Consider the following 20,807-nt stretch of genomic DNA (forward strand, 5'->3'; position numbering starts at 1 on the left):
TTAATGAGTTAGATGTAACTACAGGGGCAAAACGGTAAATTGGTCCAGCTGTACTTACGAATGCTCTGTGAAACATTATCGTACTATTGATTGGTTATATCCAATGGACACAGAAATATATCTATAATAAGAAGAGTGCAGATGTCGGTCTTTAGTGGGGTGCCCAGCAGTTAACAAATGGTGGATTTCCATAAGGTCCCCTTGGTAACTCAATGGATTCAAGTTGAGAATCAGTTTTTAGGTTAGTTTGAAGTATTCAAATTAACAAGAGGGAATTTGATTATATATGATATAATTAAACTGGTTCAATTATATGTGATATAATTAATATGATGTATGAGATACATTAATTGGAGGATTTGATATAAATATGATTTATATTAAACAAAGGAGAAAAAGAACTATGGTTTAAATATTACATATGATGTGATATTAAAACTATAGGTTATAAATATAATATGATAAATTAGTTATTATAGTTATTTATAATTAAACAATTATATGATAATTGTGGTTGGTTATTTCTCCATTAACCATGAAGATGGGAGGTTATTTTCAGTTTTGAATAACTGAAGGATAAAATGAAAAGTGTTTTCATTTGTAAAGAGATCGCTTCATTTAGTAAATTAACTAATCGTTTACTCACGAGAGCCTACACGATATCCCTCACGAGAGACTAAACAACAGCGAGAGATTTACTAAACGATCATGTTCTTGCGAGATTTACTAAACAATCATGTAAACGATCTAGCGAGAGACTAAAATATCATGTAAGCGATTGAGCGAGAGAATAAGCAATCATGTAGACTATTCTCACAAAAGCGAGATTTACTAAACGATCAAGTATTATTTTTCTATGAGATAGACATTCTCCCACTTACTTGATCGTGTAGTTCAGTTGTTATCTTCCTCCTTCCCTCTACCAAATTCACATAAAGCTCACACCTCCTAGATTCTCACTCTGAGAATACCAAGGTTGTTGAGTGGTAGTGTCGAATGGTTCTTGTTCGTGGATCAGACTGTTCGTGATCTGAACGACTGCGAGATATTGGCTAGACGATTATAACGACAGTGAGAGGTTGTTGTTCCATTGATCACGAGAGTGAGAGATTTACAGAAGAAGTGTTCTTCAAAGGTATGTCTCTCATTCCTTTTGTTTTTTATTACTTAAGCATACTATAGTTTTGTATAAGATGCATAACTATTTTGTATGTTTGTGAATGAGTTTAATTCTTTCACAATGGGTTTGGAAAGATCTTACTTCCGCTCATAGATTCTCTTCTATAAGAGTTCCTTCAACTTCTTCATTAGCCCATGTGTTGTCATGTATCTCAAGATTATACACTATTAATGGTAATGTAATTCACCTCCTATTTGCCAATTTTCCTATAGTGGCATTTGGTGGATAAAGAAACACATATGTTAGTGAGAATTAAAAAAGAGATTTTCATATTTTTCCATTTTCTATCATTTTCTTTATTTCAATTTTAGTTATTTATATTTTAGGTATTTTATTTTATTTATTATCATATTTTATTTTCTCCATATCCACATTGGCTCCTCAATTTTACAACAACTTCTCAATAATTTCAAAACCACGATATTTTACTAAATAATTTCAAAACTATAAGGGGATGTTTGGCTCATCAACATGAGTAAAGTTGAGTTGGTATAACATACCAACTCATTGTTTGGCCCACCAACTTTAAATGTTGGTGGAGTCGATTTGGTATATTTTACCAACTCACCCCAGCTCTCCATTCTTCTCATGTTTTCAATGGCTCCACCCATCGGTCATTATACACTCTGAGTACTAACTTCAGGCTCTGACAACTACCTCCAATGAAAACTCTGGTGACCAACCCCGAACCCCGACAACCACCTCTGATGATAACTCTGGCAACTAACTCTGAGCTCCGACAACCACCTCCGATGACAATTCCGATGATTAAAATCCGAACTCTGATAACAGCTCCGACGACTAACTCTGAGCTCCAACAACCTTAGTACGACCAACTCTGACAACCAATTCTAGCCTCCAACAACTACCTCTGGTGACCCAACTCCGACGACCAATTGGCTCCGAAAACAAACTTCGATGACCAACTCCAACAACCACCTTCGTAGGCTCCGACAACCACCTCTGACTACAAACTTCGATGAAAATCACCTTCGATGATCCCCTTTTAGTGAGCAAATCTAATGGTCAACTCGAGGCTTCGACAACTACCTTCGATGACAAACTCCAACAACCAACTCTAATACAAGCTTCATGCAACTAACTTCGGACTCCAACAGTGTAATGACCCGACTCCCTGGGACTCAAATTAGATCGTTACTATACACATGCATGCATGGAATTTAAAACGACATCTTTTCATAGCGAAATAAATGCCAAATGAATAAAGTTAATTAAAAAATTTCATTAAAACTAGATAATAAAAATCCAAGTAACAGGGTACCCATAACCATGAAAACGAATCTAGAAAACTGCAAATCTAAAAATGAATACCAAAACGAAGAGTTCTAAACATTAAGACTAAAATTGAAAGCATGAAAAGAAATCTCGAAAACATGCGCAGAAGCATAAGACTGGTCCCAGTGGCTCAATTATAGATTCCACTTGTCATTCACTGGCGTATTTTTACCCTTACCTAAAGAGTAAACATGAAAAGGATGAGTATAAAATACTCAGTGAGTAACCCCACCACCGAGGTCAGGCTAAGCATTTATGTCCAATAAATGTTACAAGAATTGAAACTCTATACTAGTAGGACCAGAAGATTTCTATTAACTGGCTCACTTTTTTACCTTTCCCTTAAACATGTGTCACTTTCACACACATCAGATCCGATGTATATCTCTTTCATATATATTGAACCCTCTGGGAATGCATCATTTTCATACACCCCAGGTCTTCTCTATGAATGTAGGGATGTGCACCTCATTCGTACACATGGTTATGTATACACCTCTTTCATATATACATAACCCATTGAGCATTCACCTCTTTCGTACACCTCAACCCCCTCTAGGTATGCATCACTTTCATACATACAAGCCCTAGTACATCTCTTTCACGCAGTAGTGCCCCTAGACATGCATCACTTTCATGCACTCAAATAAATCAAATGTTGGAAAGGAAAAGAGATTGCATCCAAGATCATATTACATGTAACATTTACCTGTTCATGAGTCCTACAAAATCTTGTAAATAATATCATACAGATCAGTCTAGACAAGCATGTATAATCTCGTAACAATAAACTGACCCTAGTATATCTATTTCATGCACTAGACTCCTTAAAATATTCACATAATGGATCATTCATAATTTCATGGTAAATCGCACGGCATACATTCATAGATCTAAAAACAAATCTCATAAAAACATGTACATCAACATATATCTAATTTTCATCTAACGTTATGGAATTTCAGTGGTAATGTCACTTATCTCATAATTTAGGCCCAAGCTCAATTGTTTTGCTAATATACCTCGTACAAATTCTAAATCATGCTTATACATATAACATGCTTCAAACATATTATCACATGCTCGTATATTCTTTCTAAACAGTTCATTCAATCTCAGAACCAACAAAATAATCCTTAATCTTATCGCCTGACACAAAAGCGGTTCCAATAGTAAGATTACTTACCTCGAGTTGAAATTCCAAGACTAGCTCAAGCAATCAAACACTAGCAGCACTCAACTTAATGTTCCCAAACTATGTCGAAAACGAAAACAAAATCGACCCGCTAAACAGCAAATAAATTCCACACCAACTTCAATCCCAAAGCTAAATTCCAATAAGAACAGTGATGAAGGAAAGAAAATCTGTGTGGCATATCAGTGACGGCAGACGAACGGTGCACTCAGATCTGGCAGACGACGTGGCGATTGGCTGGAGGCGAGCACTGTTATTGGGCCGGGGGGGTGTGCCGCGCGTGAGGGAAGAGATAAATCCATGTGAATTTAATATTCCAATTTTAAAAGCACATGACATAAATTCATGTGAATTTAATTCAAAATTACAAATACATGGGATGTTACATTCTTCCCATCTATAACGATCCGACAATTAGCCTGCATAATTTTGAATTTAATTTTGATAATAACTCTAAATCCATTTATAACCATCCATCTCTTAATTCTAATTCAAAATTAATTACTTCCCCTCCAACTTGAATTTAATTTTGACAGTAAATCCAAATTAAATTCATATACCTCCAATTAACAATAATTAAATTGGAATTAATGTAGCAAATTAATTAAATCTCAAACTTCGCTTTCATTTATCAAACTTCCCTCAAATAAATTTCAACATTCTCAAATTCAGTTTCAGCATTTAAACAAAATAACACCCATACAATTTTAAATTAAATTATCTTAACCCAAAATTCATTTTTTGTCTCAATATTCAAAATAACATCCAAATAATTTAAGGTAATTAAATTAAAATACTAAAAAAAATTGGGTTGTTACAGACAATCACCTCCGACTATAATCTTTAGCGAAAATCATATTCAATGATCAACTTCGACGACCACTTTCACCTGACCAACTTCGGGATTCGAAAACCACCTTCGATGAAAAACTTCGATAACCAACTCCAATACACTTTCAGGTAACCAACTTCAGGCTCTAACAACCATTTCCGACTACAAAACTCCAGCAAAAATCATCTTTGATAATCAACTCCGACAACCACTTCCGACTACTATAAGAATGATAACTATTAAAGTATGTTGTAGGGTTGTTGATTATATAAAAAAATATTATTTTATTTACACTAAGTACAATATTTATACGTAATGAATTCACATATCAAACGAGTGTTAGGAATATTTAGATAAAAAGTATGTATGCAGTTGAAAAGTATGTAACATATAATAAAAAAATCATAAAATGAAAATTATTTTCCCAAAACATGTTCCAGCAAGAATTAGTGAAAATAGAGATTTGTTCTCTGATGATCCTCCAAATTTAGAGGAAGTGAGAGTGAAACTGTTGAAGAAATACAGTGACATTCCATTGGTTTGTTAAGATGATAAGGGAGATTTAATTAAAAAAAATTCATGACATAGTAAAAATATAGAGCAACAATAGGAAGAAGAAGAAAAAGAAGAAAATGATAATAAAATTCATGGAGAAAAATTAGCTAGAATCAAAAGTTTTTATTTTACTTTAGTTTCTTATTTCATTTAACCATATTTCTACAAAAAAATATAATATGTTAATTGTTGTTCATAGCCCAAAAAAGAAAGAAAGAAAGAAAAGTTTTAAAAATTAAAAGAAAAAAATGTAATCTATATTTTATTCAAATAAAGATTAATATAATTATTGTATAAAAATGTTTCAAAACAAAAATAGTAATATAAAAGCATATTATTTAGAGTTAATCACATACCATGAATTCAATTCTGCACCCAAATACAGATTTTTCATGTCAGACATATGAACTCCACATGTATATGAATTTCAAAATCTATCTCAACTAAGTGTCCAAATAATCCCTAATATTTCACTAAGTATTTTATAAAGTTACTATTTTACAACAACTTTTAAATAATTTCAAAACCACGTTTTTTTTATTAAACCCCAATTGGCCACCCCTCTCCCCACCATTAGCTCGTCTCAGCCTCCCGAACAGAGCGCTGCCGCATCCTCCCTTTCACAGTCTCTCGTCTCTCCGAGCAATCGAAGTTACCTATCTTTTACAACCTTAACTTCCGCCGTTGGTGATCTCTCCACCGCCGCTAATTTATCAGTTCGACAGATTCCAAGGTTTTATTTTTTGTTTTGTTTCGTTGGGGTTTCTTTTTTTTTTTTTTCCCTTTTTTTTATATATATTTTTTAGTAATCTTTTCGTTTGTTATTCAAACGGATTGGTCAGTAGCCTTAGAACTTCTTTCCAAATTGAGAAAGAACTCCGATGACTGGAAATCTCGCGGTGAATTCTGGCCTGGCACATGTGGTATATATCTTTGTTATTTGTTTTATTTGTTGATTTTTGTAGATGGGAATCAAAAAACAAAAGCGTCAACGAAGAGCTGTGAGATTCTACACTACATGTTGTGGGTTCCGGCCTCCCTTTAAGATCTTCTTGGATGGTACTTTTGTGCACCATCTTATCTCCAATCAGATAATGCCCGCTGATGATGCCATTGCTAAAACTGTTGGAGACAAAGTTAAGCTTTTTACCAGTAGGTTTGTTCTCTTTATTGAGTCAATCATAGAATGGTTCCCGCTTGTTATTTTCATTATCTCATAGTTTTGGTTTGCAGATGTGTACGCTTAGAGTTGAGAGCTCTTGGCCAATCATACTCCCGAACTTTTGAGGCAGCTAATCAGTTGTTCACTGCGAGGTGAGCCACATGCTTTTTTCTATCCTTAGAGTTGAATAGTTTCTCAATTCTGTCTCTTCTGAGTTGAAAATTGAAATAAATTACTCTGTGATTTTAGATGCAACCATGTACAAAGAAAGAGTGCTGAGGCATGTATCAGGGATGTGATTGGGGAATCAAATCCTGAGCATTTCTTTCTTGCCACTCAAGATGCTAATCTTAGGCAGCAGCTTCGTGAGGTTAGTGCATTTCATGAACTTATTACACACAAATATTAGTTTTCCATTACACATATACTCTTTTCGTTTGCTTCAACTTTGATTATTTCACAATAGCAACTTATGATCACTTCTGACAGTTTATAATTTCTTCTTTCTTATGATTATTTCATAATTGCAACTTTGTTTGCAACTTATGATTATTTCAGAGTTGCAACTTACGATTATTTCAGAGTTGCAACTTATGATTATTTCACAGTTGCAACTTATACACACAATGTTTCTAATTTCTGCTTTCTTATTATATGCAACCCTACTGTTTATAAACAGTTCATAAAATAAAACGGAGACGAGTTTTGTGGCATGCCATTTCTTTTTTTCTTTTCTTTTCTTTCTTTCTTTCTTCTTTCTTCTTTTTTATTTTTTTGCTATTTTGTAGGGTGTTTAGGTACAATAGAATCTTTAGTGGGGTGGAGATGCCGTGTGATGAGGTTTGGGAGGTGGTGAAGTTAAATGTCTCCTTTTGGGCATCAGTCACTAGGCCTTTTTGCAATTGTGATATTGGTTTGATTTTGTTGGATTGGAATTCCTTGTAGTTTCTGTTTTGGTACCTTTTTATTCAATGAAAGCTCGGTTTCTTACCTTAAAATATTATATTTTCTTATCATATGCTAGGTTTGTTTTGCTTTTCTAAAATATGCATTGATTTTGAAGTTCTCGAAGTTCAATTATGTAAATCCAAAATGATATTTTGTGTTACTGTTGGCCATCAATTTTTTTTATTTTTTAATTGAATTCTCCCATGCCTTGCTTGTGCTTGTATATATGGATTTGTGAAGTGTTGAAATCTTCAACTTGCTCCCATGTCTACCTGTAATTCTTTTATCTATATGTTTATATGTTAGCAGATCCCTGGGGTCCCACTCATATATGGTCTGAGAAATGCACTTTTCATGGAGCAACCATCCGATGTGCAACGACAGTTTGTTAAGTCTTTAGAAGAAGAAAGAATGCACATGTCTGAGGCAGAAAGAAGTTTATTGAAGAGAAAAAGGAAGTATGAGGTGGAATCCGATAAAACTAATGGACCTGAAGATTTTGGAGATCAAAATTCAGAACCGCAGGTCTTCGAAAAAAAGAAGAAAAAGAAAAGCATTCCAAATAATATGATAGACAGAGCTCAATTCAAGCGAAACAAAGCAAAGGTATTTTTCAAGATGACATTTTCTCCCTTCATTATAGATAGACTTGATTTATTTATTTATTTTGCATTATTGATTGACTAACTTCTTTACTAACTTTGACTTTTATATTTTGGTCAATACGTTTTGCTTTCTATATTAAGAACCATGGAAAAAAAGTATAATAATAAAAGTGAAGTGTCTGTAATTTTGATATTGATTTTTTTAGCTGAGTGCTTAGTACTCTAGTGTGTTAACTAAAGGCTTTGCACCCAAAGAAAGCTTTTCTTTGTTGGTTTGATGTCCTTTTTTGTAGTTAGCTCGTGGAGTCCCTTTTAATTGAGATTGTTTCTTTCTTTGTCCTTGCTTTTTGTTCATTTTTATCAATAGAAGCTCGGTTTCTCATTAGAAACTTAAGGATATGCATGAACAAATTGAATGCATGTATATAATATTGCAGCTTTTAACTAGATCCTTCATCCTTGTGTCAGTATAATATCTTTAGTATTTGTCTGATCAAAGAACGTACAACTCTAATATAAAAACATGAACAAACCTTTTGAGTTTTAAAAACTCCCATCACTTCCAAATGATGAGTAAGAATTTTAATCATACAAAACTAAGTGTTTTTTTATTATATTAATGGAAACTTGTGGTTTTCTTCTCGACAGGTACATTTTTGTTCACTCTTTCCTGTTTGCAATTGCATGCATGGTCTTTGATTTTATATAGTTGCTAGATATAAAATTGGACTGGGTTTCATGTGAAATTTCTTTTAGTTAACTATTTTGATTGCAATGATCAATGTTGAAGCATTTAAACAATGGAGTTACTTTAAGGAGGCCCTGTTTGGGAGTAATTCTTAAAATGTTTAGATCACTTTTTTCATGTTCAAAATTACTTCAAAACATTCTTTTAATCCTCCAAAACTTTGCAGGGTCCGAATCCACTTTCATGTTTGAAGAAAAAGGTCAAACCAAGCTCACATCCTGTTGCAGAGAAGGTAATTTTGCATGTTTTGTCACTTTCATTTTCAGTGGTTTTGAATGCCTAATAGTCAATAAACTGATTGAAGTGAGATATTTATTCTGTGAAATACTAGAATGTTCTTGAAACTTCATGTCCTGCGCTAATGAAATCTTAATATAGGCTTGAGTTGTTCAGTAGCTCAGAATTGTTTCTTTACAAATGTAAGGAAGATTGGGATTCAACTTTTTGGTACTCACAGTTGGTCCTTTTTTTTATAATCACTTTGCTTTTGAAATTTATGTTTGTTTCCTCCAAATTTGTTGATAAACCTTTCACCTTCCTTGAAAAAAGTGAATTTTAAACCAAATTTCAAAAACAAAATTAAGTTTGAAACATTACTTTTTAAATTTTCAAAATTTAACTTGAATTTTGAGAACATGTTTAAGAAGTGGGTAATAAAGCAAGGAAACTATAGATAGAAGTACTGTTTGTAAACTTAAAATTGATAAACATAAAAAAATAAAAAATAAAATGGTTATCAAATAGGGCTTAATTTTCTTATAATGTTCTTTCACTTAGGTTGCATCCTAGGAAAATGATTTTCCATCATGCTATAGCCATGGGAATGCAACTTTTGTTATTATACTTTTTTTTTTTTTTTTTACTTACATCTTACTACTCTAAACACTTATGATTATAATCTCATTTTTTTCATGCATTTTGTTTTTGTTATTATTCATTTTTTTTAATTACCATCTTACTACTCTAACTACTGTATAATTATGATCTCATATTTCCATGCATTCTGTTTCAATGTGTGTATTACATGTATATTGTGGTCCGTGGTTGTGATTGAATTGTTCTTTCTCATATGAACCAGAAGAAGGATGATGGTAATGATGGTAATGCTGCTCCAAAGCAGACTCGGAAACGCAAACGGTCACGAAAGGGCAAAGAGCCAACCGAGAATGTTGCGTCATAGTTGTTGAAAGAAGGTTGGGATGTTGTTTCCCGTTATTTTTGCTGTGGTTTTTCTCTAGATACCCTATGCAGGAAGGTTTTGAATCTCTTTTGTGTTTTAGATACACAAGTCTATTGTTTTAAGATATAAAGTAGTTTACAAATACAAGGCATTTTCATTTATCGAATTCCATTTCTTGTAGTACAATGTATTTAATTAGTAAACCATGTTTTTTTGCAAGTTAAATTTACCCTGAAAAGCTTCTGCTGAGGGTACCAAGTATTTGTATTTTTTTAATTTCAATTTCATGCATACGAAAAAAAATGCAATTGAATCATTTGAATTTCACAGTAATCTTACATGTATATATTTGGGTTTAGGTTTCGAGTTTCTTGTGCTTTGTCAAATTTAAGCATATTTCCAGAAGAAAAAATCTGATTTTTTAATCTACAAAGATGGAAAAAGTTTCATTTTGTGTCTAAATTTCTCATAATCTCTATCTAACACTGTTGTTGCATTTCTTTTCGAAAGAAAAATAATCTAGGTGGTTAAGATTTAAATTTTAGATTCATTTGAAATATTGTAATTCTAGTTTGATTGCCAATTTTTTATTAACAATATTAAATATCATTTTGCTATTTTTCTGATTTTAAAACATTTTTGCCATAATTTCAAATGAAACTGTAAGTTGTGCCCTTTAATCTTTGGGGCAAATGGATGTATTGTTAATTTACTGGGCATTGTAACTAAACGGTTATTTTTATTGAAAAATGTTTAAATTAGACCGAAAGTTGAAATTTGAGGTTGATTAAAATACCCTCAATCTAATAGAAAATCTACCTTAAATAAAGATTGTAAAAGTATATCTCTATTAAAGAGAATATAGTTTAAATTTAAATTAAGACATAAATTAACAAGATAAATCCTATCAGAAAATATCAATAATCAAAATGACTTTGCGACAAAAGAAAAAAAAAACAAGAAGCAAAAAAGAAACAAAAGAACAAAATACTTAACATCTATAGTTTTGCAAATTTCTTGAATCAAAATTTCAAAAAATGCAAGGATGAAAATATCAAATATAAGATGCAATTCAGAAAATAGATAGTAGATAAGAGAAAATCTATCTTCTATAACTATTTTAACTTAAATATAAATTTTCATTCATTTTTGGGAAGTTAAAAAATCTATCTTCTATCATTTAAATATACATTATTCATAAATCTAAGGGGAAATCTATCTCCTTTCCTCCATAACTAAGTTAGGAGATTTTGTGATTCTCATCCAAATTGTAAAGATTTTTTTTAATCCGACAAATAAATTGTAGCGAAATTATTTCAAATGGTAAAACTGTTGAAAATATTTACAAGATATAGCAAAATTTTAGAACTATTAATGATAGACGTTGATACTATCAATAGACACTCATTGATAGTTCTAAAATTTTGTTATATTTTGTAAATATTTAGTTTATTTTTCTATATTTAAAAACAGCCTTAAATGGTATTAGTTTGTTATTTGGCATACTAATTTAAAGTTTGTTATTTAGCTTGAACGACGAATTCAAATACAAGGTTGGTGAGCGGTAGAAGCTTATGTTGGATAATTAATGTTAGTTGATTCAATGGTGAAATAATTGTGTAGTGAATCTAAGGATGAATTCAAATACATGGTTGGTAGGTAAAGAGTTTTTAAACAACAGGGAATGATCACAAATGAATTCAACCTTTATTGAAGAGAAAGTGATCTAACACAATGGCCTTATATAGATGATTCAATGTGAAAAAAATAAACAAGTTCTACAACTGATTAACAGATCTTTCAAAACTAATTAATCAGTTGAAACAATATAAAATACATAAGGAAACCAGCTTAAGAGAGTAGCTTCAGTGAGCTCTCTTAATATCCCCCTCAAGCACATATTTGTGAAGGACACACTTTGAGCTTGTCTCTTAATGGAAGAAATGAAGTAGGTGATAAAGGCTTTGTGAACGCATCTACAATCTGAGCACTAGTTAGAAGATGTTGTATTATGGTTTTCTTTTATTGAACAAAATCTTAGACAAAATAAATGTCAATTTCAACATATTTTGTGCGAGAATGGAGAACTGGATTTGCACTTAAGTGTACCACGCTAAGATTATTATATCATAGAGTTGAAGGTTACCATAATCGATCATGTAAATCCGTGAAAGTGAATGTAACCATATTAATTCTAAAGAAGCAAGAGCCAAGCTTCTATATTCAGCCACTGTACTAGATCTGGAAATAGGATTAACTTGTTGTTATTGATCTATATTCGTGGACACAGAAATATATTTATAGTGAGAAGAGTGCAACTGTGGGTCTTTAGTGGAGTGTACCCACAGTTAACGAATATTGATTAACTTTTTAAAGAGTTTGACCAATTAATCTCATATCATTGAAGCTTCTGATCTACACGTCCATCAGATCCCCTTGTTAGCTCGTTTGTATAGAATACCCCCGTTCACATGTCTATACATGAATGATCAGGATCAGATCATTTGTAGCACTTTACAACAATTGTAACACCTACAAAGCGGGCCATACTCCTAGTTTCACCAGGATAAGGTACCCAGCCTTATCCATCTACTACAGACCATTTTGATTATCATATAAACATGATTCACCCGTATATTTGTACATACATGTTTATGCTACAAGATAATCTTGGATGTTAGTTTATTGGTTTGTAGTTAGTGCAACTAAAATATGGAATAAAATATCATATATTTTATTAAATAGACAATGAGTTTGTTCAAAACATTTACAAACTATAGGACCCTATGAGATTTAGGGTATCAACCCCAACAGATTTTGTTTGATTGTAAAAATCGAATCGCGGGATACAGGGCAGTCTCACCCGAGAAACACTTTCACTGCAGGCCAGGATCTAATCCCGGTTCCCTTCAATTGGTATCAAAGACAATTCTTTGCATCCATGTTCTTCGTATTTTTCAAAACAAAATTGTTTAGAGGTGGGTTTACAGGATTTTAATATTGGTTCGCAAAATTGGATGTTTTCAATTTTGGCCCTAAATTACTTTTTAATTCGATATAATTGTAAGAGCTCGTCGTATTTTGGGCGTTTTAATTTATACTTCAAGTCTGTAAGTCCGTGTTGATCGAAAGAGCAAGCGTTACTGAAGAGATCGGGATCAAACGGAAGTGTTCGGCCCGAGTTCAGAGTAGAAATTGAGAAGAACGACAACATTCTGTCGTACAGCATTGCAATGCTACAAGGCAGACACAACACTTCAAGTTGTAGCATTGCAACACTGCCCACAGTGTTGCAATGCTTCGAAGATGGACGGATGATACGACGCTCACGTGGGATGGCTTGGTGGTTGCTGTATTGTTTTTAACCTAATTTCTTTTCATATGTAATTTTATATTTATATTAATTAATTAAATTAATATAATGTAATATTAATTTAATCAATTAATTTTGTTTTAGGGTGGCAAAATTAGTCCAATTTTTGCTGTTTAATTTAATTATGCATCGGATGTATATTTTAAATTAATTTTTTAATTCTTATTCCATATTGTATGTCATATAGATTCAAAAATACCCACCTTAGGATAAACATGTACATGCATTATGATTAAATATAAAGAGTTATATTTTATAGACGCTTGATTAAATTAGCATACTCATGCATCATAATATAAGAGTTATGTTAGTGATGTATGAATTGTCAAAGCATATCTATGCATTATACTATATATTAAAATTGTTTTAATAAATAGTGGAATGATGAATGTGATTATAGATTTAATTCATTAATTTATAAAGAGTTATAGCTTTAATGAATTTGATTAATTTCTATAATCTAGATTGCATGCAAACATAGGTCTAATTAATTTTTAAATCGTTGAAAAATTGACTTATGTTATTTCTAATGGGATTAGGAATAGTTTAATATTTTTAATTTGTTTTAATAGGATTAAAATGAATTTTGATTAAAGATTAAATTTATAAAATAATCACTCATAAGGACCTTTGTCTAAGGAAGGTTCTGTCTAAGAAGAGATATTTAAGTTGGCGGAAACGAAACACCTCTACCTGGGAACTGATCTAGAAGGTGAATTGGAGAAATATTTTATAAGCATGTAATAGCTGATTGATTTTATTAAAAGAGTTTAATAAATAAAATCAAGTATTGTTAAACTATTCAATATAAATGTTATATTGAAGCAAATTTAAAGACTTAGATAAACTCATTAGTCGAGGTTTAACTAAGTAGAAATAAATCCTAATAAAATATTAGAATGCTTTAGTGGGATGATATTGGTATATATGATATATCAAACTTCAGCTCTCACGTCCCCAAGAGTTCACACCATGAGATTTATGCTTGGCTTCGTGTCGCCCTGGGCACTACCTCTCTTCGGAAGATGTTTGCATGGGCCAATAACAAGGTGAATGGGGAAAGTGTTCATAGAAAGTGGGAAAGGGACGCATGTCAACATATCCCATGATCTCCACCATTAGGTTGATCGTGAGATTTCTATGGTCGCACACGTGCCGTCCTGAAGCGACCATCCCTTCGGAGGGCCTCATCATAGAGGTTGGAACAACACAAACTCTAGCAATAGATAGGGTTTCTTAGGTTAATCTTCAGTCATTGTCTTTTCCTTCAGTAGCCTAATTAGTGAGGAGATTCTTGGGCGAGGTTATTGGTAATTGATGAACTTGGTCTGTTAAAAGGAGAAGGTTAGTCAAATTTTTAGGCAGGGGAGACAAAGGCTCAAGAGGACTTGAAGGGATGATTACTAAGGGCGAGGGGTGGGACATATGCTCATTAGGATCAATGAGCTTTGGACTCTCACAGGCAACTTCTTTGCCCTTGGCAGATGAGCGTTGGAGGTTGGCTTTTGGTGACTGTGGAGCATTTAGATCGATGATTGGGTGCTTAGGGGGATCATGACAGTTCTGTGAATCCCTTAGAACAATCCTCAGGGTCTTGTTGTTAATCAACCCATGAACCTCAACCATAGGTTCTTCTTTAATCTCATAGCCGACGAGGCTTGCCAACGATCCCCCAGATTTGCCTTGCGATCAGACGTCCAATGTCAACAAGGATCCCCCGAGCAAAGCAGTATGTAGCCATCACACGGTCCTTAGAAATAGTTTTGTCATGCGACGTAGGGATGATCCATTTTTTGACCAAGTATGACGCTTCTGACAAGAGACGGTTTGACATTAATGTTCGAATGCCCGTAAGCAACATTTTCCATTGAGAATCAGGTTGTGCCAACACCCTTAAAGCATCTTTCAGGTTTTCATCATCAGGTCTCTCAATCAGCTGGTTGCCTGATGCGTCAGGGATATCTTTTAACTGATATAGCTTATTGATGTCTTAGGCGCTGAACGACACCACTCTATCATTGATGATCACCGTATCCTCTATATCATGTAGGAGACCTTGATAGAACACGTGCACTATGCTCGAAATGACGATGGATGGGCATTGATAGAAAGCCTCCCATCCATGCTCAACAATGATGTTGGTGATGAAGTCTGGCAGCGGGGCTGTCGCAGGAAAGAATCCCATCTCCATTAGTAAATTTTCATTCTCCTTTCATCCAGATTTTGAAGTGCCTTTTGCAAGGGATGACATTGAAGGATCTCATTTTACAGAGAACCTTTGAGCGAAAGCAGATCGTCCAAATCCCATTTCAATTGAATGCAAACATTTACAGTAAAATAAACAGATTATGCATAACACATAAATTACAATATGCTTTTGAATAATAAACAAGAGTTTATAGATTATACCTTTGAAGAACTATTCTTCAGGTAAATCCCTCGAACTAACTCGTTCATGAACGCGTCGAACAAGTCACGAACACTCCAAACGAACAATAGCAAACAGTAACGCAACTTAAACCAAAAGAAGGACACTACCACTTGGTGACCTTGATATTCTCGGTGTGAGAATCCAGGAGTAGTAGGCTTTGGCTAATTTTGGTTAGAGGATCTTTATGAGTTGGAGGAGGAAGACGATCGATGAAGGTAAAGCTATCACTTAACAAAATCTCTTGATCGTTTAGATAAGCGAGTCTATCGAATAGGCTATCCAAGCAATCGTGTAGTATCTCAAAAATCATGTAACTCTCTTCTATGGAATAATAAAATCAAATTTTATTTTATTTTATTTCATTTTGCTATAAAATTGAATAACTCCTCACTAAGGTGGTTAGAGAGAAAAAGGGATTTAGTTATCAAATAATTAATAACTATAAATAAATATGGTAACCAACTTATCATATTATATTTCTATGTTGGGTTCTATGTCCTAAAACTCGTGGTATGTAAACAATGGAATTTATTCTGAAAAATTCAATAAATGTGTTATTGAATTGATGTATTGCTTATAAGAAATCCACTAAACATGAAAGTCCCTTGACTATTGGATAAGTACTTGAACTTTATGTGGAGACATAAAGGTAGATCAGGTTTGAGTAAATAGTCAAAATGATCTATAGTATATGAATAATGTTAGGTACCTTATTCTGGTAACACTATTGGATGCAGCCTGCTCTGTAGTTGTTACAAAAAGTTGTAAAGTGCTACAAACGAAGTGATCCTAATTCGTTCATGTTGGGACATGAGGAATGGGGGTGTCCTTGTGCAAAAGGGTTTGTACAAGATCGGACCACAAAATTAGTCACTCTTACTTTATAATGTTGTTTATTTTTTAAGACTGACTATTTCAAAGCAATGACCTAGGTAACATGACCTTAATCCTGAGCTAGCTATGAACTCCTATTTATTTGGAATTATCCGTAGATTTACATAGGTGAGGGTTGGCTCAACAACACCGGCTCAATAAACCTCCCATTTCAGGGGTAAGACCGGATAGATAGTTAGGGACATAGGGTGCAAGACGGAATTCACTCCTACCCGCTTTAGGGATAGTAGAGAGGTTGTGTTCTTAAGTGCTGATTCTGGGTCTTGAACAAGGGGCCCCGCCCTCTCATTGGCCCGAGAGGGACCCAGTTTTGTTGATTGGATCACAAAACAATTGTTCATTAGGGAATAAATGAGGACTTAAGGAACAAGAGGTAATTTCAGGGGTAAAATAGAGTTTCAACTCAGCCGTTATTACGAACAACCTGTGAAAGGTTGACTTAATAATCATGGTTATATCAAGTGGACATAATATGTAACGACCGGATCCTTACACATTATGATCCGACCGCTATGACATGCATACTTAGACTTTTCTATCATGAGATGAGTTTTGGTGAAAATTTCAAAGAACATATCTAAATTTTATTAATTAGATAGAAAAACTATATAAAAAGTTTATTTATCAAAACACCAAGATCCATAAAACATTAGCGTGGTGGTACAAAATGCATGTGCCTATAATAGTGAGTTTGATGGTTGGCCATTTGAGCGACGTCCAATTCAGCCATTTACGTTGTGTCCTTACCTACAAAGACTGTAAAAATATAGGATGAGTATATAATATACTCAGTAAGTAGTTCTCACGTAGGGTAGTGACCAAATGCACAATCACAAGCAACATGTCATGAAAACATATGGTTGGGACCGAAAACGTATAATAACATGTGGTGGTCGGTTATGCTTCCAACATAAATCTCTCCGCCCTGATAGGAAGATGAGGACCTAAGCGAAAACTAACCCATCTGATGATTAGCGGGTCATGCAGTCAGTAGGGCCAGAGTCGCATCCAACATCAACCATTAGCATAAACGTAATATTGGACTAGAGGGGTGCAACCATACATACCCTGCTAGTCCCTAGCATAAACATAACGTAAGATTAGGCCTGGAGGGGTGCAACCATACATGCCCTGCCAGCCCTGGAAGCATGAATTTCTCTGCCCTGATAGGAAGATGAGGACTTAAGCGAAAACTAACCCATCTGATGATTAGTGGGTCATGCAGTCAGTAGGGCCAGAGTTGCATCCAACATCAACCATTAACATAAACGTAAGATTAGACTGGAAGCATAACTTACACCTAATTAAAACTTGATTTTAACGTAATCGTGAACAAACATAAAGCATGGGGTCCCTTGTAGAGAAACGTGTTCTAAACATGTAATACAATATAACAATTAACATAACCATGCAACATAATAAAGGCACACTACCATAGAACATTTAAAAAGAGTGTGAGATAAACTATTTACTGTGATCTAGTTATTCCTTATTATTCTTTATGATTTGACCAGTAGAGCTTTTCCTTTTTAAACTAGAAGGAAATTGGGCAAAAATTTGGGCAGCACCTTACCCGAGCCTTTCTCTTTTAGCCTCACAGAACTTCCTCACTCACACTTACTCTTCACACGATTCTTTGTTATTGAGATTTGTTTGAGAATGGGTTAAATCTTCAAGCAAATGGGTCCTATTTATAGTAGTTTTTAGCTCTTCTCAGTGTGACAAATCATCCTACAGGTGGCTTCTTTAAAATTACTTAGGGTTTAAGGATTCCTCTCAATAAGACACCTAATCTTGGCTAACATTTGCCCTTATGTCATCATTCTTTGTTTGTATTCAATTTTAGGGATTTTCCATGTATATTCTATAAGATCGTGGCCAAATTCAACGCATAATTCGCGCTTCTGTCCAAATCTTGCTCTCTCCAGTTTTCTCGCTAGGAATTTGCTCTCTCTACTCTCGCTCTGTCCAAATCTCGCTTCATCCAAATCTCGCTCTCCCTGCTCTTAGAATCTCGCTCTCTCCAGCTTTCTCGCTGGGAATCCCGCTCTCTCCACTCTCGCTCTCAAATTTTCTCTTTAGTCTCGCTCTCTCCAGCTTTCTCGCTACGATTCTCGCTCTTTCCAAATTTTTTTCTTCAATCTCGCTCTCTCCGGGGATCTCGCTCTCTCTACTATCACCAGCCTCAATCTCGCTAGCATTGCTCGCTGGGGTTTCTCGCTCTCCAATTCTCTCTTCGATCTCGCAGCTCTCTTCTCAAAATCTCGCTTTCTCCAATTTTCTTTTATTTACTTATTTATTTATTTATCATTAAATTAGAGTCTCGCTCTCTCCATCTTCGTTCTTTCCAATTTTCTTTTATTTTTATTTTTATTTATTTATTAATATTATTATTTTATTATTTCTCTACTTTCTAAATTAAGGTTAGGGTATTTATATTTATCATCCAATAAATTTCAATAGTTAATTTCCTATAGTGTATGCGTACAAATCTGAGTTGTTACATAATATATCTACAGTGAGAGGAGTTTAACTATGGGCTTTAGTGGAGTGACCCATTAGTTAACGAATGGGGGTTAGATCGGTCTAATAAGTTTAGCTGATTAATCTCGGATCGTTGGAACCCATGATCTGTAGGTCCACGAGGTCCCTCTACTAGCTCATAAATGGATTAGCTCTAGAGTAGCATGATAAGTTAATTTGAAATGCTCAAATCAGAATCTAACGAAATTGGAGAATATATATTTAAATATGATTTAAATATATGAAGATGAATTTGTGTAAAATTAATTTAATATTGGATATTAAATTTATTAGAATTATTTAAATTGTTTAAATAATTATTTATAATTTTATTTTATGAAATTAATTGGTAAAATTAATAAATTTTGATTTTAGAAATCAATTATGGTTTTAAAATCAAAATTAGATTTTGGAAATAGAAAATTACACAAAAAGGAAAAATGGTTTTTTCAACTTCATCTTCAAGTTGCTCACAAAGAACCCATTATCTTCAATCTTCAATTAATCCAAGCATGAGCTGCATTCCATGCAACAAATCTCTTTGCATGATAGTCTGCAATATATTCAAGAGATGGGAGTGAAGTTGAAGTGGTTGCAACCGATTGAATTTTTCTGAAAAAATCAGGTAGAAGAAGGTGTTCTTTATTTGGATTGCTGCAGTGAGCATTCTTCAAAATTCCCTTTGATTCTAGCTTATTTTGAGTCCCACAACTCAATCTAGAGCACCAAGAGAATCTTATGGTGGTCTACACAAAGATTTGGAGCTTTTAGCATCTGGAAATCAAGATTTCAACGGTTCTTCAAAGGTATGTTTTGAAACTCATTAAATTCTATTTAAGCATGTTTTTGTTTATCCCAAAATTAATGAATTAGAGTGCTTATGGATCCTGATTTCTTCTGCTGCGTGATGGTATTTTTCCAACAATTGGTATCAGAGCATCAAATAAGCATTCAATTTGGATTAATTTTTGTTTGGTGGGTGTTTTATATGAAAATATGAAACTTTTGTACTGATATGGTTTTTGAGATTTGGCCTTTAATTTCGCTTTGATTTCTCGATTAAATTTGTAATTGGCTCTTGCTTGATGAGCTTATATATCTTCCCAAGAGTCTATAATTTATTTGGAGTCATTAAAGTTAAAATTGAAGGAACTCTTATTCAAGAATACCTATGAGCAGAAGCGAATTTTTCCAATTCATTGTGACAGAATTACCGCAAATACATTCAAACATACTTTCATAATGCTAAAGAGATCAAGAAATCATACCGAATGAAGATTTCTTCTTCACAGCGAGTCTGAAGCCCAACCGTCTACCTCAAACAATCACCACTCGGACAGAAGGAAATGGAGAAGACAACACCACTTAGAGCCTTCAGTATTCTTGGAGTGAGAATCCAAAGTGTGGGCTTTGTTCAGATTTGGTAGAGGGAATGAGGAAGAGAGACCGTACACAACGATCAAGCAAGTTGGAGATATGGTCGTCTATCGCATAGACAATATGCTTGATCGCTTAGGTGAAGTATACGATCTTGTAGGAAAAGTAAGCGATCGTCTAAACGATCGTGTAAGAAAAGGTTAACGGTCATCTAAACAATCGTGTAGGAAAAAGGTGAGCGATCGTCTAAACAATCGTGTAGGAAAAAGGTGAGCGATCGTCCAAATGATCGTGTAGGAAAAACTAAGCGATCGTCTATATGATCGTTTAGTAAATACCGGGAGCTAAACGATCACTTAGGAAAAAGGTAAATGATCGTTTAGATAATAGCGTGCGACGGTGTAATCAGTATGCAATCGCTTAGCAATATCGTATGTGTAAGCGATCGTGCAGTTATTATCGTATAGGCACTGATTTTAAACGATGACACTATCTTTTCACAATGTCC

At 33.8% G+C, this 20,807-nt stretch overlaps 1 protein-coding gene across 3 annotated transcripts; it reads left to right on the forward strand.

Moving 5' to 3' along the window:
• Positions 1-5,558: 5,558 nt before the first annotated feature.
• Positions 5,559-9,926, forward strand: MEE21 (PIN domain-like family protein). 3 transcript variants are annotated; one of them, XM_039050711.2, is made up of 7 exons: positions 5,559-5,791; positions 6,024-6,214; positions 6,292-6,372; positions 6,470-6,590; positions 7,478-7,774; positions 8,688-8,753; positions 9,600-9,926. In XM_039050711.2, the coding sequence occupies exons 2-7, from the start codon at positions 6,024-6,026 to the stop codon at positions 9,699-9,701; spliced, it is 858 nt and encodes a 285-aa protein (XP_038906639.1). In that variant the 5' UTR covers positions 5,559-5,791; the 3' UTR covers positions 9,702-9,926. The 3 variants fall into 3 exon arrangements, with proteins under 3 accessions (XP_038906639.1, XP_038906640.1, XP_038906641.1); XM_039050712.2 differs by having other exon boundaries at positions 5,575-5,791; positions 9,603-9,926; XM_039050713.2 differs by having other exon boundaries at positions 5,601-5,791; positions 6,024-6,194.
• The last annotated feature ends 10,881 nt before the right edge of the window (positions 9,927-20,807 follow it).

The sequence above is a fragment of the Benincasa hispida genome, chromosome 12 (genome assembly GCF_027475165.1).
Source record: "Benincasa hispida cultivar pf3 chromosome 12, pf3_genome.v1.1, whole genome shotgun sequence".
NCBI classification, from domain to species: Eukaryota; Viridiplantae; Streptophyta; class Magnoliopsida; order Cucurbitales; family Cucurbitaceae; genus Benincasa; species Benincasa hispida.